Genomic DNA, 25,138 nt, shown 5'->3' with positions numbered 1-25,138 from the left:
TATAGTATAGCTCAATGTTAGAGAGTATGCTTGGTATATTTGAGTCTCTGAATTTAATCTCAGCACCAAACAAACAAAATTATTCTAAAGCCTCACGCATGTTTCAAATAATTGCTAGAAAAGGAAACACCACTGGAAGGCACACTATCTACAAACACTGAGAATTCACAACCCCATAGCCGGTCTGCTCTTACCATGGCCACAGAAGGACCTAGCAGGTGGAGCGTGTGGTGATTGCGAAGCGCCCCTGCTGAAGCATGAACGCGTCTCTAGACGGCAGCCATAGTGGAATGGGCGGGGGTAGCCCTGCTAAGAACACATTTCCAGCTGGATCCATCGTGGGCAGCACATTGCTGGACACAGGAACATGACGATTTCCTGCTCTGCCCCACTCCCCACCCCTCTCCTTCGGGACTCACTTTATGCTACAAAATGCTACAACCCACACACAGTCTGTGTTTGCAGTGAGTGCATCTTCTTCTGTTCACTCACATATGGCCGTCTGCAACAATTACATAAGGAGACATACTATCGGGCATAGCTGTCCAAATGAAGAGACTGAGCCCAGTGAATAAACATTGCCCATTTATTAGCCATGCTGCTTCTCTATCTGTGCCCCTGACTTTCAGACTACGTTCACACCGCAATTACCTGTGTAAGAAAAGCACAACATCTGATGTTCAAAGAGCAATTTTACAAAGTCAAAGGCAATTTCCATTCAAGAGTAGGATTCCTTACCATTTTGGTGCTATTCTGGTGAAATCTTCTGACTCTCCTCAGAACTAATGTGTTAAAATTCAAGAGATAAAATACATAAAAGTTATGTTAAAAGTCAAAAGATAAATATATAAATGATAATGGCTACAAAGGGAAGCCAATATGTTGAAATGACATAAAAGTTTAACTTATTTAAATATATACTTAGTTATTAAGAAACTAAATTTATTAATCTAGCAGGGGGCCAAATATTTAAAATTTCCAAATAATAACAAGTGTAAATAATGTCTAATTGTTTCATAAGGTTAAATTTTTAAAATTTAAATAAAGTTGATTTTTAATGATTATTTTATACATCTGATATTTTGGGAAAATTTTAAATGGTTATAATCATTAAAAAAAGAAATAGTGATAAGAATAATATAAAATACATGTAATATCTATCAGTAACAGTCATAGGTATTGCTGCAAGTAGGGTTCTTGTCTAAATTATTATTTGAGGGCTGGAATTTAGCTCAGTGGTTCTGCCACTTGCCTCACAAGTGCAAGGAGCTGAGTTTGATACCCGATACTCTAAAAAAAAAAATTAATATTTGAAAGAGGTATTTAATTTCAGGAATAATTACATTTTATTTCCCCACATTCCTATCTAATTTGAAGGAATCTCTTTCCTCTATCAGCGCCCATAGAGTTATTTGGCAAGTTTTAGCCCTTTAAGAAATTTACCATTTTCCCCTTCAAACGGTTACCTCAGAACATTAAATTGAACTACAGCAAGATCCTTCCCAGGAGACACGCGTCCGTCCCTGTGACACAGTGTGGCATCTCCCACCCCCTGACACTGGGCTCTGGAAGGTGGGGCTGGATCTCCACGTGTACCTGCTCCTCCTCCCTTCCGATCTCTGACTCCACTGCTTCCACTCAGGACGGCCAACAGGGAGGTGACGACGGAGCATAAAGCTGAACATTAAGATTTCTCATTTTTCTATCTGGAGACAAATTTATTTGGAAACTTCACTATTTTATGAAGCATAAAAAATGGGCCATGGCACATATCATGTGTTTAGCTTGATGCTGTGGTAGAGAGCAGCTGCTGTACACATGGACATGCCCTGTGGGATCAGTGCTGGAAATTGTATCGTCCAGGTCATTGTGATGGCATTTGACATTTGTAACAGGAGAACTAAAGTGAAAGTGTTAATGTTTCGTTAAGCAGGCATTGGCCAACTTTTTATCTAAGGGTCCAGAGAGTAAAGATTTTAGACTTTGTGCACCATATGGTTATTGTCAAAACTATTCTATTCTTCCATTGTACTGCTGAAGCTGATGGAGGCAAACCCAAAAGACAGAATGAGTGTGGCTGTGCTCCAATAAAAACTACTTTATGCACAATGAAATTTGAATTTCACATAATTTTTCTACGGCACAATATACTATTCCCTTTTAAACTTTCCACATTTTAAATATACACAAAATGTGCTTAATTCATAAGCCATACAAAAGCAGTGGTCTGGATTAGACCTATTGGCTATAGTGTGCTACTCTTATTCCTAAATACGAAATCAACCAAATAGCAAACCAATTAAGTAAGTAAATGTGGTTGCTTAGAACATTTCAAGGAGAGCTTTAATTAAAGTGTTAGCTACAATGTAAGGTGAAGAAGGCTTTGATGTTTTCAGAGGATACTACATATAGAAGCAGGATTCCAAAATACCTACAGAACTTGCCAAAAAAAATGTGTACACACTTCAGCAGTTCAGCCTACTAATAAACGTGTGGAAGCTAATGGCCACTACTTTGAACACTTCTTGTAATTGTAGAGTCCAAAGGTTACTTGTATTAATCTCATGATGTTTCAATAAATTTAGTGTTAAAATATTTATACGAATCTTTCTTTACCTGATGAATGCATTTTTCTTTTCTTTTTGGCGGACACCATAGATCTGCAGATAGAAAGGGTCTGAAATGAAAGTGAAATCTTGATGAGAGTATGTGAGGGTTATCAGCTGTATACAGGCAGATACTGCAAATGATGTGGCATCTAAAAATGTGAATAAATTTGCACACATTTAAAATTCTTTTTTGTTGTTTTGGGGTTTTTGCCCCTACATGCCTAATTAGGACTGTGAGAGCGCTTACTCACCTTTGCCAATGCTCACAAACATTCCACCGTTCCCATGTAACTCTTCATACTAGAAAAAAACATGAAAATTTGAAGGCTTAAACTTCTAAATAGGTAAGAAATATCTTCATTACTGACTATTAACAGTAGAATTGATTTTAGGGTATTTTTCAGAAAGAAAAACAAAGACAAATTAAAAGAATGAAAAAAATCAGAAGGAGGGTGGTAGACAGTAGCAATATGGTGTGGGTGTAGACAAATCCCTGTGATGCATGGAGAAGTTAGAACTCACAGATTAGCTCTGTTGTGAAAGAGTGTTTCATTCCTTATACTCCCCATCAACGATCCTCCATTCAATACAAAAATTAACATAAAATTTCACCTATTTAGAAATTAAGGAGCATATAACCTATATATAATGCCAAATATGAATTCCAGTCCTGTGGTCGTGCTGGGGATTGTTACTGCTGTTTTGTCACTACAGTCAGGCACACATCTGGGGACTTAGTTGCTTGCCACAATGCCATTTTCTCGTTGATATATATCTGAGAGATGCGTACATTAACACCCAGGCTACAGAGCCAAGCACATTTTAGTGCCGGCTACAGCTGAAAGAATATGTTTCCATTCCTTGTCCATCTGTTCTTGGCAATACAAATTTAAACTAGAAACACGAAACAAGCTTCCTGAGAAATAAGTCTGAATCGGGCTTATAGCAGCAAGGTGGGTACTCTAAGCTCTGACTTTGTAACATTTGATTTTGTAGCTGAAAGATTGTTTTTACTTGGAGCAATCTCATGTGGCAGCTACAATTTAAAACTTAGAAATGATACTTCTTTATCATTTGCTGTAAGGGTATGAAGGCTTGGTCACATATTTTGTGTTAAGTGTGTATATTAAATTTTCCAGTGCTCACAGATCTAATGAACTTTGAGGTTTCAACATGTGATTTGCCACAGTTGAACTATGCTGAATCATAATGATTAACATCTCTGAACTCGGTGCTTAGATGGGTCCATTAGTGAGAAGTGAGGGTTTTTTTTGGTACAAATAGATTCCATACAAAATGCGTGGGCTTTTCATTTCTGCCATTCCAGCGATGCCTAGGACTAGCTATCATGGCCTTATTTTCTGTGATCATCCTGCCTTTGTCTGTGTGCACCTCCTATAGATTTTTTATTTTTGCTGTGAAATTTTTTATTTACATTTGAAAGTACACCAGAGAGTGCATAGGAATAATGAAATAGAAAAGGACCATGCATGATAATCCACAGTTCTGCCTCCAAATAAGGATCTTATCACCCTGAGTTCAGTACCTGAGAGGGTGGCTCTCACGGTGTCTTAAAGCAGGGCTTTCTGGCTTTCTAACGGTCTGAGTTCCAGGACTGCTATCTGGCTCAGTGTGGATCTTGAAATTTGCAAAGGACTTTGACACTCACACAGTCCAACCTCCCCTTGCATGTAAGAAATGCTTCTGTAATTTTTTTAAGTATTCCCTTTTCATGACAGATTTATCAAAGATGAGTACAGTATTTTTGCTTCAAAGTAGTTGCATTCAATTTTTTGCTCCAACACTCCTCTGACAGGTGAATATATAAAATAAATTAATTTCCCTAGTTTTCAGCTTCTCCTTCTGTAAATAGGGATAATCATATTTGTCTTAAATTGGTTCTGAGAGTGAGCCAATGAGATAACTAGAGGGTTATCAGAGCAGTGATAGGTACTTAATAAATACCTTACAAGTGATTACTACTATCAGCCCCTTTCTAATGCTTTCTGTTAACAATAATGATAAGTGCATTGTCCTAATTATCTAGTCTACACCACAGTATTGTTTTGGTAGAATATGTATTCCTTAACATTAGGAAAGCATTTCAAGAAACTATTATTATTTCTTTAAATACTACATAAAGTTATCTATGTCCGTGGACAAGTCGTGCACTGACAAGGTGCTCAAGTCTTCCAACCCATGTAAGAAGTTTTAACTCTATAAACTCCAAGTTCTCTTCTTCGAGTAATTTCACAAAATCATGTTTGACAGCATATCCTCATTCTTTATTTATAGTGATGAAAATGTGTACTTGCTGCCAAATGTCTGATGTGGGATGTCTGAATGTTCCATATATACATGTGGAATAACATGAGCTTTGTTGATGTTAAGAACTACTGGTATGTTTTTGGGGCGCTATTTGGCTCAGAACTTGTTCTTCCCACTTGTTTTAGAATAAGCTGACAGTAAATCATTTTCGAGAGGGACGAACTCAAAGGTTTAGTTAAGCCAAGAGTTCCAGAAATGGGCCATCTTCTCCTGACTTCCGGTTTCTAGATAGAAAAGCTTTGCGTGGGAAGGGGCTCTCATGATTTGCACACCCTCCTGGGGCATCCAGTTGTGGGTCCGTCCACACTCACTGTAATTCACACAGCGTCCCTTTTCTTTCAGACCTGAGTGATCAGCTGATGGAAGTAGTTGGCTTGGAAGGAGCCATGGAAATGGGGCAGATCTACACCGGCCTGAAAAGCGCCGGCCGTCGGCTGGCCCAGTGCTCCTCGGTGCTCATCAGGTACTTCTTTCTCTGTCAGGGACGCAGATGTCAGACAGGGCCCCGCCGCGGGCCAACCACAGTGCTGCAGGACTCTGAGAACGACCTTTGTCTTATTTCTGTTTCACATTATCAAGGACTCATACCTCCATGTGTCAGAATGATTAAATTGGCAGACCTTACGGAGTATTTGTTAGCCATTTCTTACCAAATTCTTTGGTTACCTGATTCTCTCACGGTGACTACCGTGGATATAGGGAGGCACTAATTCTAACACGCAGATTTACTCCTCCCTGTACTCATTCATACTCTGTTTATTAAGACAAAAATGTATTATCAGGAAAGCGAGCCAAAGGAAAAACTAGAGAGGTTTATAGCTAAGTGAATGCACATCGAGGCTGTACTCTTAAGTGAAATTAATAAGTTACACACGTGTAAATACCAAGTAGTTGCTCTGGTGTGAAAAAGTAAAAGTGTAAATAAGGATCAAAATGTATAATTGATATTGTATCATAGAAAAGTCTAAAAGAGTAAAGGAAGTGAGAGGGGTAAGGGAAAGGGAAAAGAAAAAATATGTGAAAAGGAAAACATATGGACACATGGTCTTCGTAAACAGGGAAGGGTGGAGGGGGTGAAGGGAGGACTGGGGAATGGGGAAAAATAAGAACCTGATAAATCATGTAAAGGTTCAAGATCCCAATGATGAGAGTAACTGTACTGTATACATAAAACGTACCAATAACTTTAATAAAGATTTAAAAAAGAAAGCAAGAAGTTTCTTTTCGTTATAGGAACTCTGATTGTGTCTTTAAGCATAAACCCTGACAGTTTCTTTTGGCTTTCAGAATTTTTGCTTATCATTACCTTTACCAGGAAACTCTAACATTCCTGTGACTGCAGAACTTTATAGGTATTCATTAATAGCGAATAAACATCTCCCTTTCAGTAGAATTTCACAGTCCGGCTATTAGTGCACTTGCCTCCCCTGATCTCGTGATCGTTTATTCTTATATACAGTCTGCTATATGAAATATTTCAGTGTCGTACTTAAAGTGAAATGTCTTCCTCCAGGACCAGCAAGTCTCTGCCGATGCAGATCGATGGGGAGCCATGGATGCAGACGCCATGCACAGTGAGTGTAAAGCTTTGAAATGCTGTCAGTTTCATTTTTGCTTTTCAAATGTCGTATATTCCTGTAACAAAATAGTCACAATATCTAATCTTTTGTCTGGCCTTTTTAGAGCTTATCCACAAATACTTTTTCTCCCCTTATTTATGTGTGAAGGCCATTGCATTCAAATTGTGGGCCTAGCACAGCCCTGGCAATGATTGAACTCTTGAATGTGGATATGTTAGCTTTAGTACTATACTAAATACCACCAGTTACGAACTCTGGATCTGAACAAAATAATGGCTTCCCTTAAACTCTCTTGTCCATTTCAGGATACCTTGAGATAATTACTACTGGGGTCCTCAGACATACGTCTTCCTGAGTGCATTAATCATCTCTTATTCTGTCTACATTTAGTGATTTGAGGGCTTCTTTATTGCAAAATGTCCCCTTGCTATTTTTTTAACCATAGCTTTTTCTCCGTAAGGAGATATTATTTACTTCCCTCCAAATTTTAATTTGGTCTCCCTCCAAATTTTGATTTTCATTTGTACAGTATTTCATTGCATTTCAAATACATGGTAGGTGTTGCTCTTGGCACTGGGGATAGAAACATGAAAAATGTTAACAATATTATCATCTTTAAAAGCTTATGTTCTGCTGGGTGTGATGGTGCACGCCTATAATCTAAACCCTCAGGAGGCTGAGGCAAGAGGTTCGCTGTGAGTTTGAGACCAGCCTGGGCTACATAGTGAGCTCCAGGTCAATCTCAACTACATAGTGAGACTCTGTCTCAAAAATCCAAAAAAAAAATAGATAGATAGATAGAGAAATTTTTAAAAAGTTTATGTTCTGATAATAGATAACTAAATAAATGATAAAATATAGATATATAATAAATATAACTTCATATTATAAGAGTTATGAAAAATAAGGTGAAATGATGAAGAGGATCAGGTGGAAAATACTACTTTCAATACATGGATCGGGGAGACTTCTTTAAACAGGACAAAACCAACGGCTTAGTGCATCAAGGAAAAAGGATGGTGTGACTAAAGCTTCTAGAGTTGGAGATCCACAAGAGGAAAAGCAGAAAGGATGGACAAGAAACAGTTCATGGCCAAAAAATGATGGAAAAGGGTATGAGTTTGATTCTAAGCTGAACAGGAAGCTAGTGAAGGCGTTAAGCATTATCTGCCTGCCTTGCTCAAAGTTCACATTGGCTGTGATGAGGAGAATGTGTTATACTGAGTAGCAGCTAAGAGAGGTCTAGCCTGGTCCCCTGGGCTTGAGCAAAGATAGCTGCAGGTGAGGAAAATGGAAGTGAATGGATTGAGCTGCCTTCTGAAGTTTGGGACAGGAAAAATTTACTAACCACGGCAATTCTTGAGAAAGGGGTTGGTAGTGGAGGGAAAGACTTGAGTTGGGATTCACTGCCCTCTGAATGATGGTGCTATTAAAATAGTAGTTATAATTATGAGTAAAACTGGTTAAGGAATAATAACAAGAATGGGCCTTAATCTTGTATAAACTTTGTGCTGAGTTCTTGTATTGAATGTACTTTATAAAGGTTCACACAGATTTTAAGTAATTGTCTAAATCTTCAGATGGAGAATATTTAGGTTTGGAGAGCATAATTAACTCATTCAACTGCTGTTATATAGCAGATATTTAAACTTATACTGTCTCTTTGATTAAAGTCCATTCTTCAACTTCTGATCAAGTTACTTTAGCTATGGATTCCAAATGATATGAACTGGTATATTAGAGAAAACTTCTAATTTTACCCTTTGAAACATTTTACTCTGTACCTATTTTCTTTTTTTTTTCCTCATTGAGCTTATTTGGTACATTTTAGGTATACAGTACAGTTACATTCATCATTGGGATCTTGTACCTTTACATGACAGGTCTTGGTTCTCATTTTTTCCCCTTGTCCCTGCCCTCCCTTCACCCCCTCCTCCCCTCCCCCTTTACAAACACTTCATTTCCATTTTTTCATTTTCTCATATTTTTTTCTTTTCCCTTATTAGCTTTCCTCTACCCTTCTCACTTTCCTTACACCTTTAGCCCCTTTCTTCCTATTTTACATTGTCAATTATATCATTAGGATCTTATGTACTATTATAGTATTGGTAGGAGTGCAGACTGGTGCAACCAGTATGGAAATCAATATGGAGATACCTCAAAGAGCTGGGACTAGAGATTCCATTTGACCCAGCCATCCCTCTGCTGGGTATCTTTCCAAAAGAATTAAAAGAATCGTATCACAGAGACATATGCACACCTATGTTTATAGCGGCACAGTTTGTAATAGCTAAAACTTGGAAACAGCCCATTTGCCCATCAGTTGGAAACTGGATAAAGAAGATGTGTTTTTTCTATAAAATGAAATACTACTCAGCCATAAAGAATGAGAAATTAGATTCATTCATAGGGAAATGGATACATATTGAGGATATACCCCTAAGTATACCTATTTTCTTAAACCTTTTGTACAGCACAGAGTATGATTTCTTTTTTTTGTTTCTGAAATAATCTTTGTAGCTACCTGAACTCCAAGTTCGTGTAACCTGTTATTTTTGTAATAATAGTTTAAAGCAGACTTGCCTAAAATTTTTCTAGACTGGCTATGCCTTCTGCTTTATCTTAAGCTTGGTCCCACATATCCATTTAGAAAAATCTTCTTCCTCCATTTACCACGATGTGTACATTGACACTTTGTCTGCTTCATTTTGACTCTCGTAATTCACTTCTAAATTCATATGTATATATATATATGTATGTATGTATATGTATATTCAGGTGGATATGAAAGGTGGAGTCAGTAGTAGTGGTGATGTTGATGGTGTTGGTAACGCTGCTGGTGTTGGTGGAGGCATTGTGGGTGTGGTGCTGTCTATCATGGTGGGAGAGTAATAGTGGTTATAATTGTTATAGTGGAAACTGGGTAAAACTTCTGGTGAGGTTTTTGTGGTAGTGATGGAGGTGATAATAATGACTATAATGCAGGGTGGTAGTGGTCATGGTGATAGTACTGGTCTTGTCTTTAATGAAAGGTCACTCTTCAGCCATGATAATGGGAGAGTGCATTTTTTTTAAGACAATAAAATCCAACACCTTACAGAAGCGTTATTTACATTCTTTGAAACTTTTGTATGGGAGGAAGAGTGTTTGGTCTCTAGATCATGTTTTGGGTAAAGAAGTAATAAAGACAATGATAATACTTCACATAAGAATTCTTAGTATGCGTGCATATTGAGACGCTTGATCCATGATGACATATTTAATTATCACAAAATACTGAACACTTACTCTCTCCCCCTCAGAAAAACTACGCACATTGAAATTCAGTCATTTTGAATCACTTCAGCGTATTTCACACTAGGGCTTTTATCATTATTATTCTTTCAATTGGTAGCAGAACATTGACTTCATTTATTAGCTATCATAATCTACAATTGCTAAATTAATAATATTTGTTATATAATTTACATTTCATTTTCTCTTCTTGTAGACTCATTCATTTAAAACATGTTTTATAGCCTACAGTGGACCAACAAGTCTACTAGACTATTGCTCATTATTGCCATTTGGTACTCTGTCACAGTCTACTTTTGCTAGAGCCACATAGAGCTCTGAACTTTTATGTTTTATTTTACCTTAAAGTTTTATTTGGTATTTGTAGCATTGCCGTGGTTTCACTAGAATCTTTTTCCATCAATCAAATAACACAACTTTTGTATTGTAAAACATAATAATTGGTGGAATGTTAAATTCTTCACTGAATTTAAATATCCATAAGCTGATTTTCAATTTATGAAGGAGTTTCTCTTCATACAGTTTTAGAAGAGAGCAGAAGTTCTGTTTTACTTTAAATGGAATATATAAAGGTGAAGGGCAGGCAGTGAATATGTCTTGATTCTTCACTTTTTTTTTTTTTGGTACTGGGGATCGAACTTGGGTCCTTGCGCTTGCAAGGCAGGAGGTGGAACCACTAAGGTAAATCCCCAGCCCAGCAAGTCTTGATTCTTAGATCAATGAGTAACTTTTTAAAAAATTAAGGTAATTCTTATTTTTAAAATGGACTGTGTTTGAGTAACAATGTAAGTGTACTTAAAGTTTTTGAGCTTAAAAAAGGCTAAAATGGAAAATTTTATGTTATCTATATTTTATAATGAGAAAAAAAGTGATTGAGAAAAAAGTCAATGTAATTTTACAAAGTTTTCCAGTCATGATTTTGAATATATCAAGAAAAATAAAAACCAAGATCTTAAAGCTAACTTTTGAACTACATTGCAAAGTTTTTTTTTTTTTACAACCTTCTAAATTCTCTTATTAAAAAGCAATTGTCTTAGGTGGTTTTCTCATTGCTGAGACAAAATACTCAACACCCAAAGTTTCAGGAGAAAAGATTCATTGTGGTGTATAGTTTGTAGAGATTTCAGTTCATAGACAGCTGAATAGACATAGACAGCAAAGTGGCATGGCAGTGGGGCATCATAGAGGAAAAACAGTTCATGACAGGCTGAAGGCAGCAAAAGCAGCGAGCAGCGAATGAAGCCAACAGCCCTCTTTCAGTCCCTTATATTCTGTCCGAGATACATTCCCTTATGGTGGGTAGCACTCACACACAGTGTTGGCTTTCCCGTTATCCACACCCAGAGCTATGCCAAACCAATCAGTGGACTAATTTAGTGATTACACACCCTTAGTCCCAGCATCACTCACTTAATCCTAGCATCACATACTCTTGATCCAGCCACCTCTGAGAAGCCCCACCTATAACCACAGGAGGCTTTGGGAGGACCTCTAGAAACAAGTCATAATAGCAATCAATAGAAATTTGTTTAATAGCTCTATATTCATAGTATTGTAATAATCACTAAGAATGGATTTTAGCCATAAAATTATTGATTGTGTTAATAAGCACAGTGAACTTCAGAATATTAAGTCTAGAAGAATGTCTGTTGTAGTGATTCTAAAGCAGACTTTATTTAGCTTAGACTAGAGAGCCTGTTTTCTCCTTTTTAACTTCCTGCTGCCCTGATTCTTTCTTTTGGGCATATAAACACACTGACCCTGCTGTTTCTGTAATGAGAAGGGGAGCTTGGTGGGGGGGGTGAAGAGAGAGTAGAATAATAGGATAGGGAGAGACATGCATTGGGCCAGGTTTATCTGCATCTCTTCAGCCAGTGCCCACATATTAACAATGTTTTACAATTGATAGGCTCCCAGTAAAGTTTTAACAAGTGATTGCACAAAGCCTTATGAAGCTCATAAGGATTCACAATCTTCTATCTTCCTCTCCACAGATACTGACCTCTTCTAATATCCCAAATCTGTTACTCTTCCCTGTACCATTTTTATTCAATGGAATCATCATGAACCCAGTGTTTCCTAAGCTAAAAATTAAAGGGTCATCCTATACTTCTTCATATATCTCCAAGTTCAATTGTATGTACTCTTAATGATACGACCTGTTTCTAGAATCAATCCCTTTCTTTCTGTCCCTACAACCACCATCCTAGATTTGACCTATTAGGTTTCGTTTTCTCCTGGCAAAATCCATACCAATATTTTCCCATCTCTATTTTAATCTATTTAAATCCATCCCTCACCTTTCCATTAGAATCGGCAGTACAAAATACGTCACCATGACACTTTCTACCTAAGATCCTTTATTATGTTTTTTATCTGATAAAATAAAACTTGAGTCAGGCTTCTTGTTATAACAACTTCATCTGTTCTTCTCTATCATCTTTTCATGTACTTGTCCCTCATCCAAACTTTTCCTCTTCTTTGAGTGGCACAGCTAATCCTTTGAGACTTATTCCTTACTATCCCCCATAAAGCCTTCCCTGAGCTTTGTCGCTCTGCTTCTCCTCCCCATTACCATCTCCAACAGTCTATGGCTCAATCTCAGTGCCCTGTGTCTTTATCAAGGCACTGACCACATCATGGTGAAACTATGTTTTGTTCGTGTAGATACAAGTTTACTGAGATCATGAGAATACTTTTGGTCGTCTTTGTAACCCCTAGAGTATAGCACTGCGCCTGCATATAATTTGATTGCCAATACCAAGTGCATTTTGAATTTGTGAATTTCTTAAATACTTCATGGAATAGTATAACATTTTTTAAAAAATGCTTTCTACTAAAGCTTCTTTCACTGAACATAATGTAGTTTGGCTAGCAATTCATTCACATATTTTTCACATATAAATATATATATATAAGTTATTTTGAGTTATCTTTATTCATTATATTCTCAAGCAAAGATTTTGAATGCATCAAAGAAGAAATACTTTTCTAACCTTCAAAGATGTAATCCTTCTGTTTCCTCCTAGGATGTAACTGAATTTCTTTGGGTTATCTCCTGCATTATCAATTATGGGTCTAAATTACATATTCTAACTGGCTACATTCAATTAATTGTTTGAAATGCTGATCATCTTGTATTAGTACCAGTGACACTTTCACAAAAAGTAATGCCATTGAGGTTTTAATGAAAGATCACTGTGTTGCTTTGTCTGGGATTAAGGAAGAGAAGCTTCCTAAAAGTTTGTTCCATGTTGTCGAGACTGGAATGAAGTTTTGAACATATCATAAGCCAAATGGTGAAATGATCATAGGTAAAATATGAAGATCCATCAAAGTGATAGCTGAAGTCAAGGTAACTTCTGGAATGCACTTATATATGTATGATCTCCTTTTGCTTACTCATGGACATTCCCTTGTAAAGTACCTCTCCACTGTCCCTGCTTCCCCAGACTCTCAGTTGAAAGTTTAAATATTTCCAACACATCACACAACTTTGACTAGCACTCATGCAATCCCTGCCAAACCTGGTGATCCTGCCGCCTGAGGTCAGACCCCTGGTATTCTTGAGGCAAGTGCTCTGTTGTCTAAGAGAACATGTCTCCTCTGCCTCAGTTTCCACTGTGAAGCCTCTTTTATGAGACACATATATCTGACTTGAATTCTTTCTTTGACACTAGCTCCCACTTTGCTGCAATTCTGAATCTATACTGAACATTTGGTTGTACCCTCTACTAGAAAGACTGGATTTTTTCCACCTTGTCCTAGACATTGGAGTTATCTTGAATTAATCTTCATCTTGACCCCTGTGTTCACAAACGGCAGCATCTGTTCAACGTGCAAACCCTTTGAAAAGAAGAACAGAGGGGCCAAAATTTTTTACTTGTGTGTTTGTTGTTTTCATTATTAAAGCAATTACAATTGCAAGGTGTTATTTAATCTTTACTTGTTAAAGTCAATCAAACTCAAGCCATTAACATTGAAAAATGAAGATTTTATTAATTTCCATTTTTAGGCTCAACAATTAATTTACTTTCAGGTAGATGAAAATTAATGCATTTTTCAAAACATCTGAAAGGCCTGAAGGTGTTTGGAGGGAACCATGGTTGCAGTACCTGGTTATTAAATGTCTGTCTTGACCAGTTTCTGTTCATTTAACCCATATTCATTATTTATTTAATCCTCACAAAAATCCTAAGAAGCCTGTTAATTTATTGTAACGTCCGTATCATCGATCTGATGGAAAACTGAAGCCAGAGGAGTTAAATAACTTGCTCAGCGCCACACAATAAGTTAGAAGCAGGTTATTGTTTCTGCTTATTTTTTTTAATTGAGTTTATTGGTACATTTTAGGTATACAGTACTGTTACATTCATCATTGGGATTTTGTGTCTTTACATGACAGGTCTTGGTTCTCAATTTTTCCCCTTGACCCTGCCCTCCCTTATTTCTTAATTATTATGATTTGCTGCCTCAATCACTCTTCAGAGTCGTAATGAACATCTAATATTATTAATTGATTAAAAATACCACTAAAATAGGATTCAGGATCTCATCGGCTTATGTATACTTTAGCGGTATTTGACACATTATATTTTGCTTCTTAATGTAGTCAAAGCCATCCATCATGCCACACCAAAATTACTACTGAACCACACAGCTGTGAAGATACCCAGTCCCTTTATCTCTAAGTTCAAAACCACCTTGTGTCACATATAAAACAATTTAGAATGTTTGTCATAGCATAAACAATAGTCCCATGGCTGATAGCAGCATGCCATGCTCCTTACGGGCCAATTCCCAGAAGATTTCTACCTACACTACTTCCTTCTGTGTTATGTCTAAAATCCTCATTCTCTGTTTGTGGTTTAGAAATAAAAAATGCATAAGATTCTAATATATTTTGCTTCTTAATGTAGTCAAAGCCATCCATCATGCCACACCAAAATTACTACTGAACCACACAGCTGTGAAGATACCCAGTCCCTTTATCTCTAAGTTCAAAACCACCTTGTGTCACATATAAAACAATTTAGAATGCTTGTCATAGCATAAACAATAGTCCCATAGCTGATAGCAGCATGCCATGCTCCTTACGGGCCAATTCCCAGAAGATTTCTACCTACACTACTTCCTTCTGTGTTATGTCTAAAATCCTCATTCTCTGTTTGTGGTTTAGAAATAAATTCATTTCCTGGCCTCCATCCAGGCAAACATCTTCAGTTTTCTAAGATACATGGTTTGCATTTCTTTTAGCCAGTCTTACCTGTGGTTTACTATTTTCATATGCTTATTTTTTTCCTTGTACTCAAATTGCCTTAATTAATTATTTTCTCCTGTTAGGGTGTAGGCATTTTTATCAGTTACTTGAAGATCTTTCTGAACGATATAAATATAAATTCATACATATAAAAAAGCCCTCTTCATTCAGTGCATAGCTTAAAAGCAATTTCCTCATGAAGCCTTTCAAAATCCCCATCTGTCTGAAATATTTGCCTGATCCTTTGTACTCCTGTGACTCTTGATATCTTCGTGGTATCCCAAGGCGCAGCCAGGTCTTTCAGCTCCACACGAATGCACCCAGTTCTTCTGAGTCCATTGTGAGCATGTTAAGATTCCTTTTTAACTCCCTTCATGCCTTGCACAATATCTTTTCCACACTGTGGCTTCTGATGATAAATCCATAATCTTTTGAAGTATCACTTGAAATATGCAATGTGTCACTTTACTCATGCTTTCAAGATGTGTTTTCTCATCTCTTGTTTTCACCAGTTTGTTTTTTGATGAATCTGGGAATGGATTTCTTTGAGCTCATCCTCTGAGTTTCCCTGAGCATTAGGAATACATAGATTTATGTTTTGCCAAATCGGGACTTTGCAGCCATTATTTCTTCAAACATTGGTTTCTAAGCCACACTCCCCCATTCAGTACTCTAATGCTGTACTCATGTTAAACACTTTCTATATTGTCCCATAGGTCTCGTGTTCAGTTCATTTTTTTCCTTGTTCTTTCGTTTATTCAGATTGAATGATAAATTCTCATCTAATTTGAGTTCACTGTTGTTTCACCTTATATTATTCTTTCATTAATTCATTCATTTATTATTGTACTGAGATAAAACTGAGGGCTTTCACACTGAGCTACTTCTCTAGCCCCCCTTTTTTAAGACAAGGTCTCACCATGCTGTCAAATTACCCAAGGTAGGCTTGAACTTCTGACTCTCCCGTCTTATCCATGGACAGTGCTGAGATAATAGGCCTGTGCCATGATGCCCAGCACCCTATTCTATTCTTGTCCCCTTCCAGTTAAGTTTTTGTTTATTTTGTCAATTGTAATTTTTCAATTGTTACAGTTTTGATTCCTCTTTAAACATCTTCTATGTCTTGCCTAATATGTTTTATTTCCTTTCATTTCAAGACTATTTTCTATTATTTCTTGATGTATTGTAATCCGTGTTTGTTCATTCCAATCCTGTATCATCTCAGGTTTTACACTGTTGACTATCTTTTCCCATTGGTATTTTTGAGGTTTTTCTGGTTCTTTATAAGTTGAGAAATTTTGGATTATATCCTGAACATCTTACATATCACGTTATAAGTTTCTGGCTGTGGTTTACTTCCATTGGGAAATATTGATTCCTTGCTGCTGTCACCCTTGTTCTTTTAGACGCTAACTGACCAAGTTCAGATCCCATGTGACATTTATCTTCTGCAAGTTGTGGTTTCAAGATCTGGTCAGTTTTAAAGTATTTCTTTAGATTTTTCCTGCGTGTGTAAGATCTATAGGCCTATCTGGAAACCTGGTGTTAGTCCACCCTCTACTTGAGTTCTCCAAGTCATCCGAATGGTACTTGAGATCCAATCCAAGGAAATGAAAAAGGAATTAAGATATGCCATGCTCCTGTACCAGTTCTCCATGGCAATGTTCTCGTTTTATATATACGCAAACATATACCAAACAAAAACAAAAGGTCCAAACTATGCCTACTCAGCTCAAGGACAAACTTAGAAGAGCCTACATGTCATTATGAGAAGCTTGTCTGAGCCTCCTCCTTTCTATGACCTGTGACTTTTGTGACTCGTAGGGCTATGACATTGTTCCTCTGGCTACAAACCCAAGGCTTTAGGGTCTGTGCTCTGAATGTGTTTCCTGAAATAACATTTCATCCAAAACTATGTGGTATGGAGAAACAGAGAGAAAAAAAGATCAGTAGGGATTGCTTTTGTGCTCTTGGAACTACAGATTCTTTATGGAAAAATGTTCTTTCCTCCACAGAAGTTTTAGGAGTTTGCCCCTGCCATGTAATTAACAGACATCTGGGTTGGGAGAGATTGAGATGTTGTTGCAGGGAGAGGGTCAGGTTATTTTACCCACCCTCTTGGATCTGAAGAGTTCTCCTTTCCTACTCCTGAACTGAAGATAGGATTTTTCTTGGAACTTTGTTTGTCTGTTTGTTTTTCCTCACTGAGTTTATTGGCATGTTAGATATACAGTAAAATTACATTCATCATTGGGATCTTGTACCTTTACATGACAGGTCTTGGTTCTCATTTTTTTCCCCATTCCCCTGCCCTCCCTTCACCCCCCTCCTCCCTTCCCTATTTACAAAAACTTTATTTCCATTTTTTTCATTTTCTCATATTTTTTTCTTTTCCGTGATTTCCTTTCCCCTGCCCTTCCTACTTCCCCTACACCTTTAGCCCTTTTCTTCCTATTTCACATTGTCAATTGTACCATTAGGATCTTATTTAAATTATAGTTTTTCACACCAGAGAAACTATTCGGTATTTACACATGTGACTTGTTTATTTCACTTAGGAGTATATCCTCAAAATGCATCCCTTTTCCTATGAATAACTAATTTCTCAATCTTTATGGCTGAGTAGTATTCCATTTTATAGAAAAACCACTTCTTCTTGGAACTTTTGATCTATAACTGTCATATAATTGCACTCTAAATAAAGGGGCTGTCTTTAAAATCCAAGTCAGGAGATAAAACCAACCAACCAAACAAACAAAAAACATAAAGAAAATAATATCAAGAAATGCATCAGTGAGTCAGTGACACTTAGTGTTCTAAGTTTCTTCCCAAATTATTTATTTTTACAGTGTCTTCAGATAACTACTCCATGTAGAATGTGGAGTGATTGCAGTCGTGATCAGTGAGCGAGACAGCGAAATGTACTTTCTCCCTCTTGAGTGTCATTGGGACCATGCCCCCTCATTCCTTAGATTTTTATTATCGTGGCCATTATCAGATTGCTCCGAATTCTCTCCAGCAGGTCAGCGTTTTATCAGCCACCAACATCCATCTGCTGACAGAGATTTCAGAATATATATATTTATACTTCCTTATCTCTTACAAAACACTGAGCAATTCTAATACATGTCTTGCAAATTTTATCAGCCACCAGCATCCATCTGCTGACAGAGATTTCAGAATATATATATATTTATACTTCCTTATCTCTTACAAAACACTGAGCAATTCTAATACATGTCTTGCATCTTGACTCTTCAAATCTTATCTATTTTAAGAAAACTTCTTTTATTATTTTTCACTCCTGTGTCCTATGTCCTGGCAAGTTGAGACAGTGTTTATCTAACTCACTGTTTGACTGAAAAAATGTAGCAAAGACACATAGCTTTTTATTCATAGCGTAACATTTTAGATATTTCTCTACATCAGCAATGAGATAAACGAACACATGAGCTTCTTGTCTTCTTTTTTGTGATTACTGTGTAAGCAGAGATACTTTATGATTATTGAAAATAAGTTATCGGTTAATATCAGAGACTTTGAGACTATGCAGATGAGGTTAGGAGATTTCCAGCGTCATGAAACAGAGTTATGTGACTATGACTTTTCGTTGACTCGTTTTTCTACTTCTAGACTTGTCATCATTTCATTAAGTATGTCTGCCTAAGAATAAAAAGTTTAGAGGAGGAAATACCATACAAAATAAAGTTTTCTGACGTGCACAGTAATGAGGAAGGGAGCAAAGGTTGAAAAGGTTAGAAGTCCAAAGATGCCTGCACATACTGACTTTATCTAGCAGTTCTATCCTTAGCAAAACCTCCAAGGACATTCGCCTTAAAAAGAAAAATAAGTCATTTTAAGAGTGGATTGTTACACTGGCCTTTCGAAGTCCATTCGGAGTTCAGTACCATGAAAATCTCTTCTAATTGGAAATATCGTTTATATGAACATTTCATATAAAACCATACTAGAAAATACAGTGGTATCTCTTAATTCCTCCCTACTGTTTGTGTTTATATCTCTTTTGATTATTAGCCAAAGATATAATAAATATTGTTAAAGTAAACTCAGAGATATAACTGTTTCCTGCCATGAAGCTACAAAGGCCTAAGTATAAAACAAAGAGACAAGGGAGAGTAGGGCCGTTTTGAGAAGGACAATAGAATTTTCATTTTCTTGTGGGAGGCTCCTTACACTTACTAAGGTAATTTATCACAGACCTGAGGGCTAAAAACAAATTAGAAGCTGTTTAGCTTTGCCACTCTCTTATTATAGAGTCTCAGCCATTTTTAGTAAACTTCTGTTTATCATCTATTTAAAACCCATCCTAGGTTTAACTATTTTAAATATTACTTTGATCAAACTTGTCTCTACAATTGAATTAATCAACTTTTCCTGTACCTCAGCAGAAATTAAATGTAGTCAGGTGTTGAAAAATAGTTTTACTCTTTGGAAGAAATATTTTGTGCACATTCTGTATGGAAAGAGGGGAGAAATCATTTAAGAAGGGTACTATGTCAAGTGTGTCCTAAAGGGTAAGAAGGAAAAATGAGAGCCAGAGTCCAAAATCTTGTCTTCTTTTATATCAGTGATTTCTTGATTTCAAAGAGTTACATAATCTTCTTGAAATTGTTTCCTTATACCTAAAACCAGTTGTTACAAGTTACAAAGATGTATTGAAGGTTTACTGAAAATTTGTGTATATGATAAATAACAACACAAAGAAAGCATTAGTTGTATTATGGTGTATGTTAAGTATTATACTTAGTGCATCTGAATTTTTCTTTTTTATAATTTAGAATGCTTTCTCTATATTCCTGAATTATGCAGAAAACTCATGTGACCTTTTTTTATGGGACAAAATACTGACATTGTTTTAAGATTTGAACAAAGTGTTACAGAGTATGAAGTAGTCACTGTTATTATCTTCCCATTATCATTTACAAATCAACTCAGACTGGAAAAAGCAACGTTTGACCATGATGTATAGCCTATTTAATAATCGCTTAAATCCAAAAAGAAAATTTGGCTAAAATTGATTTAGAAAAAAATAATGCTGAGAAACTTGTCTGCTAATTTACTGAATCTGAATCTTCCAAGACCCTTGCATTAAAATGATAAGCCTTCAAATACTATTAAGGAATATTTAATGCAACAGGTTGAGTTCCTAGTAATTAGTCTTGTTTTTAAATTTTGATAAGAATATTATTATCTAATTAAAAGTTAGACAGCTATTGTAATTTAACACTTGCTAACACAGTGACATGTTATTTTTAAAGAATCTTAACATGCTCTAATGACTAATTTAGAAATGGGGGGAAAATATCCAACAAGGCAACGTGTGTATCTTCAATCATGAAAAGAAAGAATAACCTGTAAATTCCCAGTAGAAGAATGCTTAACAGGTAGGTGCAGATAATGAATATTTTGACGTACTTCAGAATTGCATTGTTCCTAGTATTTAAATAATGATAACTCTTAAAGAAGGGAGCACCAAAATGTGTTATTTAATGTCTCTAAATCTTGATATTTTGAGGGAGAAAAAATTAACTAGCAGTCTTCTGCCATATATGTATATATATACCTTAATAAACAGATTGCTATCTGTTCCTGGGTAACATGTCAATGTTTAAAGGTATGAGAATTAGTAATGCCCCCAAAGCAGTTAGATAAAGCATACAGCAAAAGCATCCTTTTACTTAGGTCTTAATTTGAAAATGTTTTTGCATAAATTTCCATTTGTAAGCATTAATTTTTTTTCAGACTGACTCCTTAGACTTTAGTTGGGCATTATTTTGTGTGCTCCCCTGTTACTTATGCATTAATTAGTTTTGTTTACCTGTGCATAATTTTTTCCTAATTTCACAACAGTTTTTGTAATTTTATAATTTAACAATGCAATTTACTGCATGTGTGCTTTCTGGCCCCCAAATATGAAAGTTAAGGTGTAAAGCACCAATCTCTTCATTTTAGGTTGTTCAAGAAAAGATTGTTTGGAACTCATTTCCAATTAATTTGCAGTGGTTACAGGAGAACAAAACAATTTCACCTACTAATTAAAATTTAAAATATTCCAAAGTGTCGTAGTTAGGTGTCTCTGGAACAGATCATTTCCATTGTGGTTCCTTGCTAGATCTGTGGAAACTGTGCGCTTGACAGCTCTATTAATTTTAAGGCTCAGTGATACCTATTAGTACAAAACGTGAAAAAAATACCATTAATCATTTATTTTAATTTTGCAGCTCTGTCATTTTCTCAGTATGTTTTAAAATTACTATGACACCCTAATGTGCACAAATCCCCTGTATGAAGGGGAAATGGATCGCACTGCTTAGGAGATACTGAAGTACAGTATTAGAGCTTAATTAATGCCAAACTGATTAAGTTTGATTGCATCCTGCACAAAAAATATTTGAAAGATTTTTTTCTTGCTATACCACATTTTTGGTTGTCTCAAATAATATATCTATAATTAGATTTACCTTTTTATAGTTCTTCACTTTAACATACTCAACTGAAACATTATAAATGAATCCAAACTTAATTCTGAATTTTTTAATTTTGAAGTAATCATTGGTTTAAATTTTGAAAAATTTCACTTTGGCTAAAAGCAATAATCTGTTATATTTGTTCTTTTTTTAAAATAAGAACTCCAAACTGAAGCAGACAGAATGTCCAAAAACGCATAAAGACAATAAATGAGAAATATGCCAAGTATATGACATGTTATGCATTTATACTGATGTGACCCCAAGCTATAAATGTGCTACATAGGATACAATTGCATGTACCTAACAGAATTTTAAGTTCTTATGTTATTACCTTTCAAGAGGACCATTATTCACATTAGTGTAAAACTGAGTATTTTCCTCTAAAATGGGAACTTCTAACAGTTCCCGGTTAATGAACATCAGCCTGGCTCACAGGTCTGACTTCTCTCAGTAGTTAGACATCTGTCTTCTCGTGGATTCAAGCTACCGAATCAGCATGCCTCTGCCTCAATTTTCTCTTTATTTGCCTTTCTGGCTTACCTTATTTAGCAATTCCTTTTCTCTGATTTTGTGTACTAAAATTAGAAAACAATTCTAATGTAATGTCAGCTTTTTTTAATTAAAGGCAAAAAAATGTGTTATTAAAAATTTTAAAGAGTAAGCCTTTGTTATCAACTAGTAAACAACTGGCCCAGTGTTTCGTAAGGATCTTACCCATTTCAAATAAAAATATAAAGTTAAAAACTCTTAATGAGATAAACTGAATAGAATGTAATATTTTATTTTTATTTCCTTCAGTATTATGAACACACTTTGAGGGGACTTTAAAAATTGAAAAAAATCTAACATTATGTTTGTCCTATATCAGCCTCACGGCCATTCTATAGGTGAACAGAATAAATATTATCAAATATGATGTTCAAATCAATAAGGAAAAATCAACTAAAGGATGCAATTATTTTTCAAAGTCAAGAATGTTAATGACTCATTGATACTGTATATTCCCTTTAACAAATGTTTATTAATTATTACATTAGTATCAATTAAAACTTAACAATATGGTACACTGATGAAGGTGCTACCATTTTGGTTTAGAGTGTTAGAGGAAAAGAAAATGAAGTCAAATGTGACATGCTGTCTGAATTCAACACAGATATCCATTACTCAAATAGTCATGCTGTTAAAATCTCAATAATGATAGGAAGTCTGTGAATGACTACTTCATGGTTCTGTGCTACAGTGATGATAGGAGAGAGTAGAAGGATTTAATTCATCAATGAAGATTCAGGGAGACTCTCAAAGGGTCTCATAATGGCCCTGAGAGCTAAAAACTGAGAAGGAAAGTAAATCCCAGAAGAGAGAGTAGTGTCCCCTGGAGAGAAAACAGCACAATGTGGAAAGGACCACAGCATAGAATGATCTGAAAAAAGACATGATAGGTGCACAGGAGGAAGAGGAGAAGCATGGGAGAGCAGGCAGCTCAGTAGGGCTCAGGGGAGTAGGAGTTTGAAGCCCACAAGAGGGATTTTTCACTTCAGTTTTACGAGTCATTTGGAAGTAAAGAGAGGCCATAGCAAGAGAGTGAGGTGAGCTGGTTTGTATGGTGGGATTACCATCCTGGGCAGGATTAGAGTGCAAGGAATGACAATGGCCCCTCAGAGGACATCGATAATCATTCAGGCCTTCAAAGATGGTAGTAGAGGAAAATTTGTAAAGCACAGAATGTACTTTAGGGAGAAAATTAATTAGATTCAGTAACATATTGGTTGTGCTAGGAAAGGAGAAGGGTGTAAAAGATGACCAAATGGTAGAATAATTCTTTGAAATGGGAGAACCTAAAAAACAGGCAGGTTGTTTTCTCTGTCTTTCAGTATTAGTTCAACTAAACCATGCTCCTTGAACAATGTCTTAGACGCATTGTGGAGAATGTCAGTTATTGTGACATGCAATGGAATTTTTTATGGATAAGATGTCAAAATTGGCGTCCACTTGGATTACCATGAAATACTTCAGCATCGAGAGGAAAGTGTTTTGGATTAGTGCTGTCATGCTACATAGACAATAGTATGACTGAGTCTATGAATTGGGCTCTCTTCATATAAAAATAGAAAATTGCTCTCTAAATGTGCCATATTGGTGTATGAATGATCTGTCCTTCGGGTAGAAGTGGAACCTGGCATGTAACAGGAATGCTGCCAGGTATTTCAAAGAAGACACATGGCAATAACGTGCAATTTCCTGAAATCACCCAAGAAATTCAGCAGGCTCTGTTGTCTGGCATAAAAAAGAGGTTAGTGAAATGTATTTTTCACTGACTACACATAATTAAACTCAAAATAATATGTAACGTTCACTATGCATATGAATTACATGCATCTACTAAGTAGAAAGTGAATTATTATGTTGTTTTCGTTTATTCTATTGTCATTTTTTTCATAGATCAAAGATTTGATGGTCCTTCATGAAAAGATAGAGTTATTGGTTTAAAGTTGTGGGTATAATTTCTTGGTAAAGACACAGTACTAAAATAAACATGCATTCAGAATGTCTTTGAACTTCCCTGGCAACCATTCTAGAGCCATAAAAATATTTTGGAATGGAGAACAAAAATTATACCTAAAAGAGCTTTCAAATTCAGGTAAAACTATTTCTTCTGTAATGTGGCCAAATAGTTCATTTGTTTCAGGAAAATGTTTTCTGTTTTTCATGCATATTTAAAATTCCTGTGAATTTCATCAGCAAGGAAATCTCTTAAGCTCCTTTTTTAAAAGAAGTTTTGTTTTAAACCTTCACAATGATTTTTTTTTTACTGTGGTGTTGAATAAAAGACATTAACACTAAATTTGGAAATTACTATCATTCCAGAAAATAATGGCTAGAATCACGAAGAAGCTGGGGAGGGATTTCAGAAATTTGCTAATATTTCATGGCTTTGCTTTACTTTTTTAGCAGTTGTTGCCCTGAAAAATTTAGCACACACTTTATCCCACTGTCATATAGCACTCCATTATATACTTGAATTTAGAGTGGTTTCCATTATGGAATGGATACAACCTTATTTCAGAATTAAGCTAAGTAATTTCTAATATTCCAGATAATTGTTAAATTAAGCTCTCACTGCAGATATATTATGGCACTTATTTTGCTCCAGAAAAATCCATTTGTTTTTAAGATAGCTAAATAAATCCACTGATAATAAATTCTTAAAGAGATGAAGTGGGATAAGAGATATTTGGCTAGATACAGGTAGAATATTTTAAAAGGCAGATGCTACCTGCTGAGGGGCTTTCAAAGAACTGCAGTATTACTAAACTCACCCTAATGAGGAACAGGGAGAACAATTAAAGAAATTATACATTTAAAGCAAATTTGATCACTTGGTATGTTGCCAAAACTGAAAAATATGAGGAATATATATATATATCTATACATACATACATATGTATATATGCATATATATATATTGCAATTCAGAATTTTCATAGAATAAATTCTGAATGGTGACACTCCATAGAATAAAAATATACGGTAGAATATTATTGCCACTTGTATGCATTTTTGGCTATTGACTCAATC

General features: G+C 35.8%; 1 protein-coding gene across 11 annotated transcripts in view; it reads left to right on the top strand.

Annotated features, from left to right (window-relative positions):
- Dgkb (diacylglycerol kinase beta) overlaps positions 1–25,138 on the top strand; it is a 609,362-nt gene that overhangs the window by 574,043 nt on the left and 10,181 nt on the right. For all 11 annotated transcript variants that reach the window (XM_010643347.3, XM_033757026.1, XM_010643348.3 and 8 more), the window contains 2 exons: positions 5,280–5,400; positions 6,451–6,511. In XM_010643347.3, coding sequence (XP_010641649.1) covers positions 5,280–5,400; positions 6,451–6,511 — 182 coding nt within the window. The remainder of the gene's footprint in view (positions 1–5,279; positions 5,401–6,450; positions 6,512–25,138) is intronic.

Source organism: Fukomys damarensis, unplaced genomic scaffold, assembly GCF_012274545.1.
Source record: "Fukomys damarensis isolate Sample0158 unplaced genomic scaffold, DMR_v1.0_HiC HiC_scaffold_4, whole genome shotgun sequence".
In the NCBI taxonomy this organism is placed as follows: domain Eukaryota; kingdom Metazoa; phylum Chordata; class Mammalia; order Rodentia; family Bathyergidae; genus Fukomys; species Fukomys damarensis.
The sequence above is the reverse complement of the archived record's forward strand: the minus strand, read 5'-3'. Positions and strand labels throughout refer to the sequence as shown.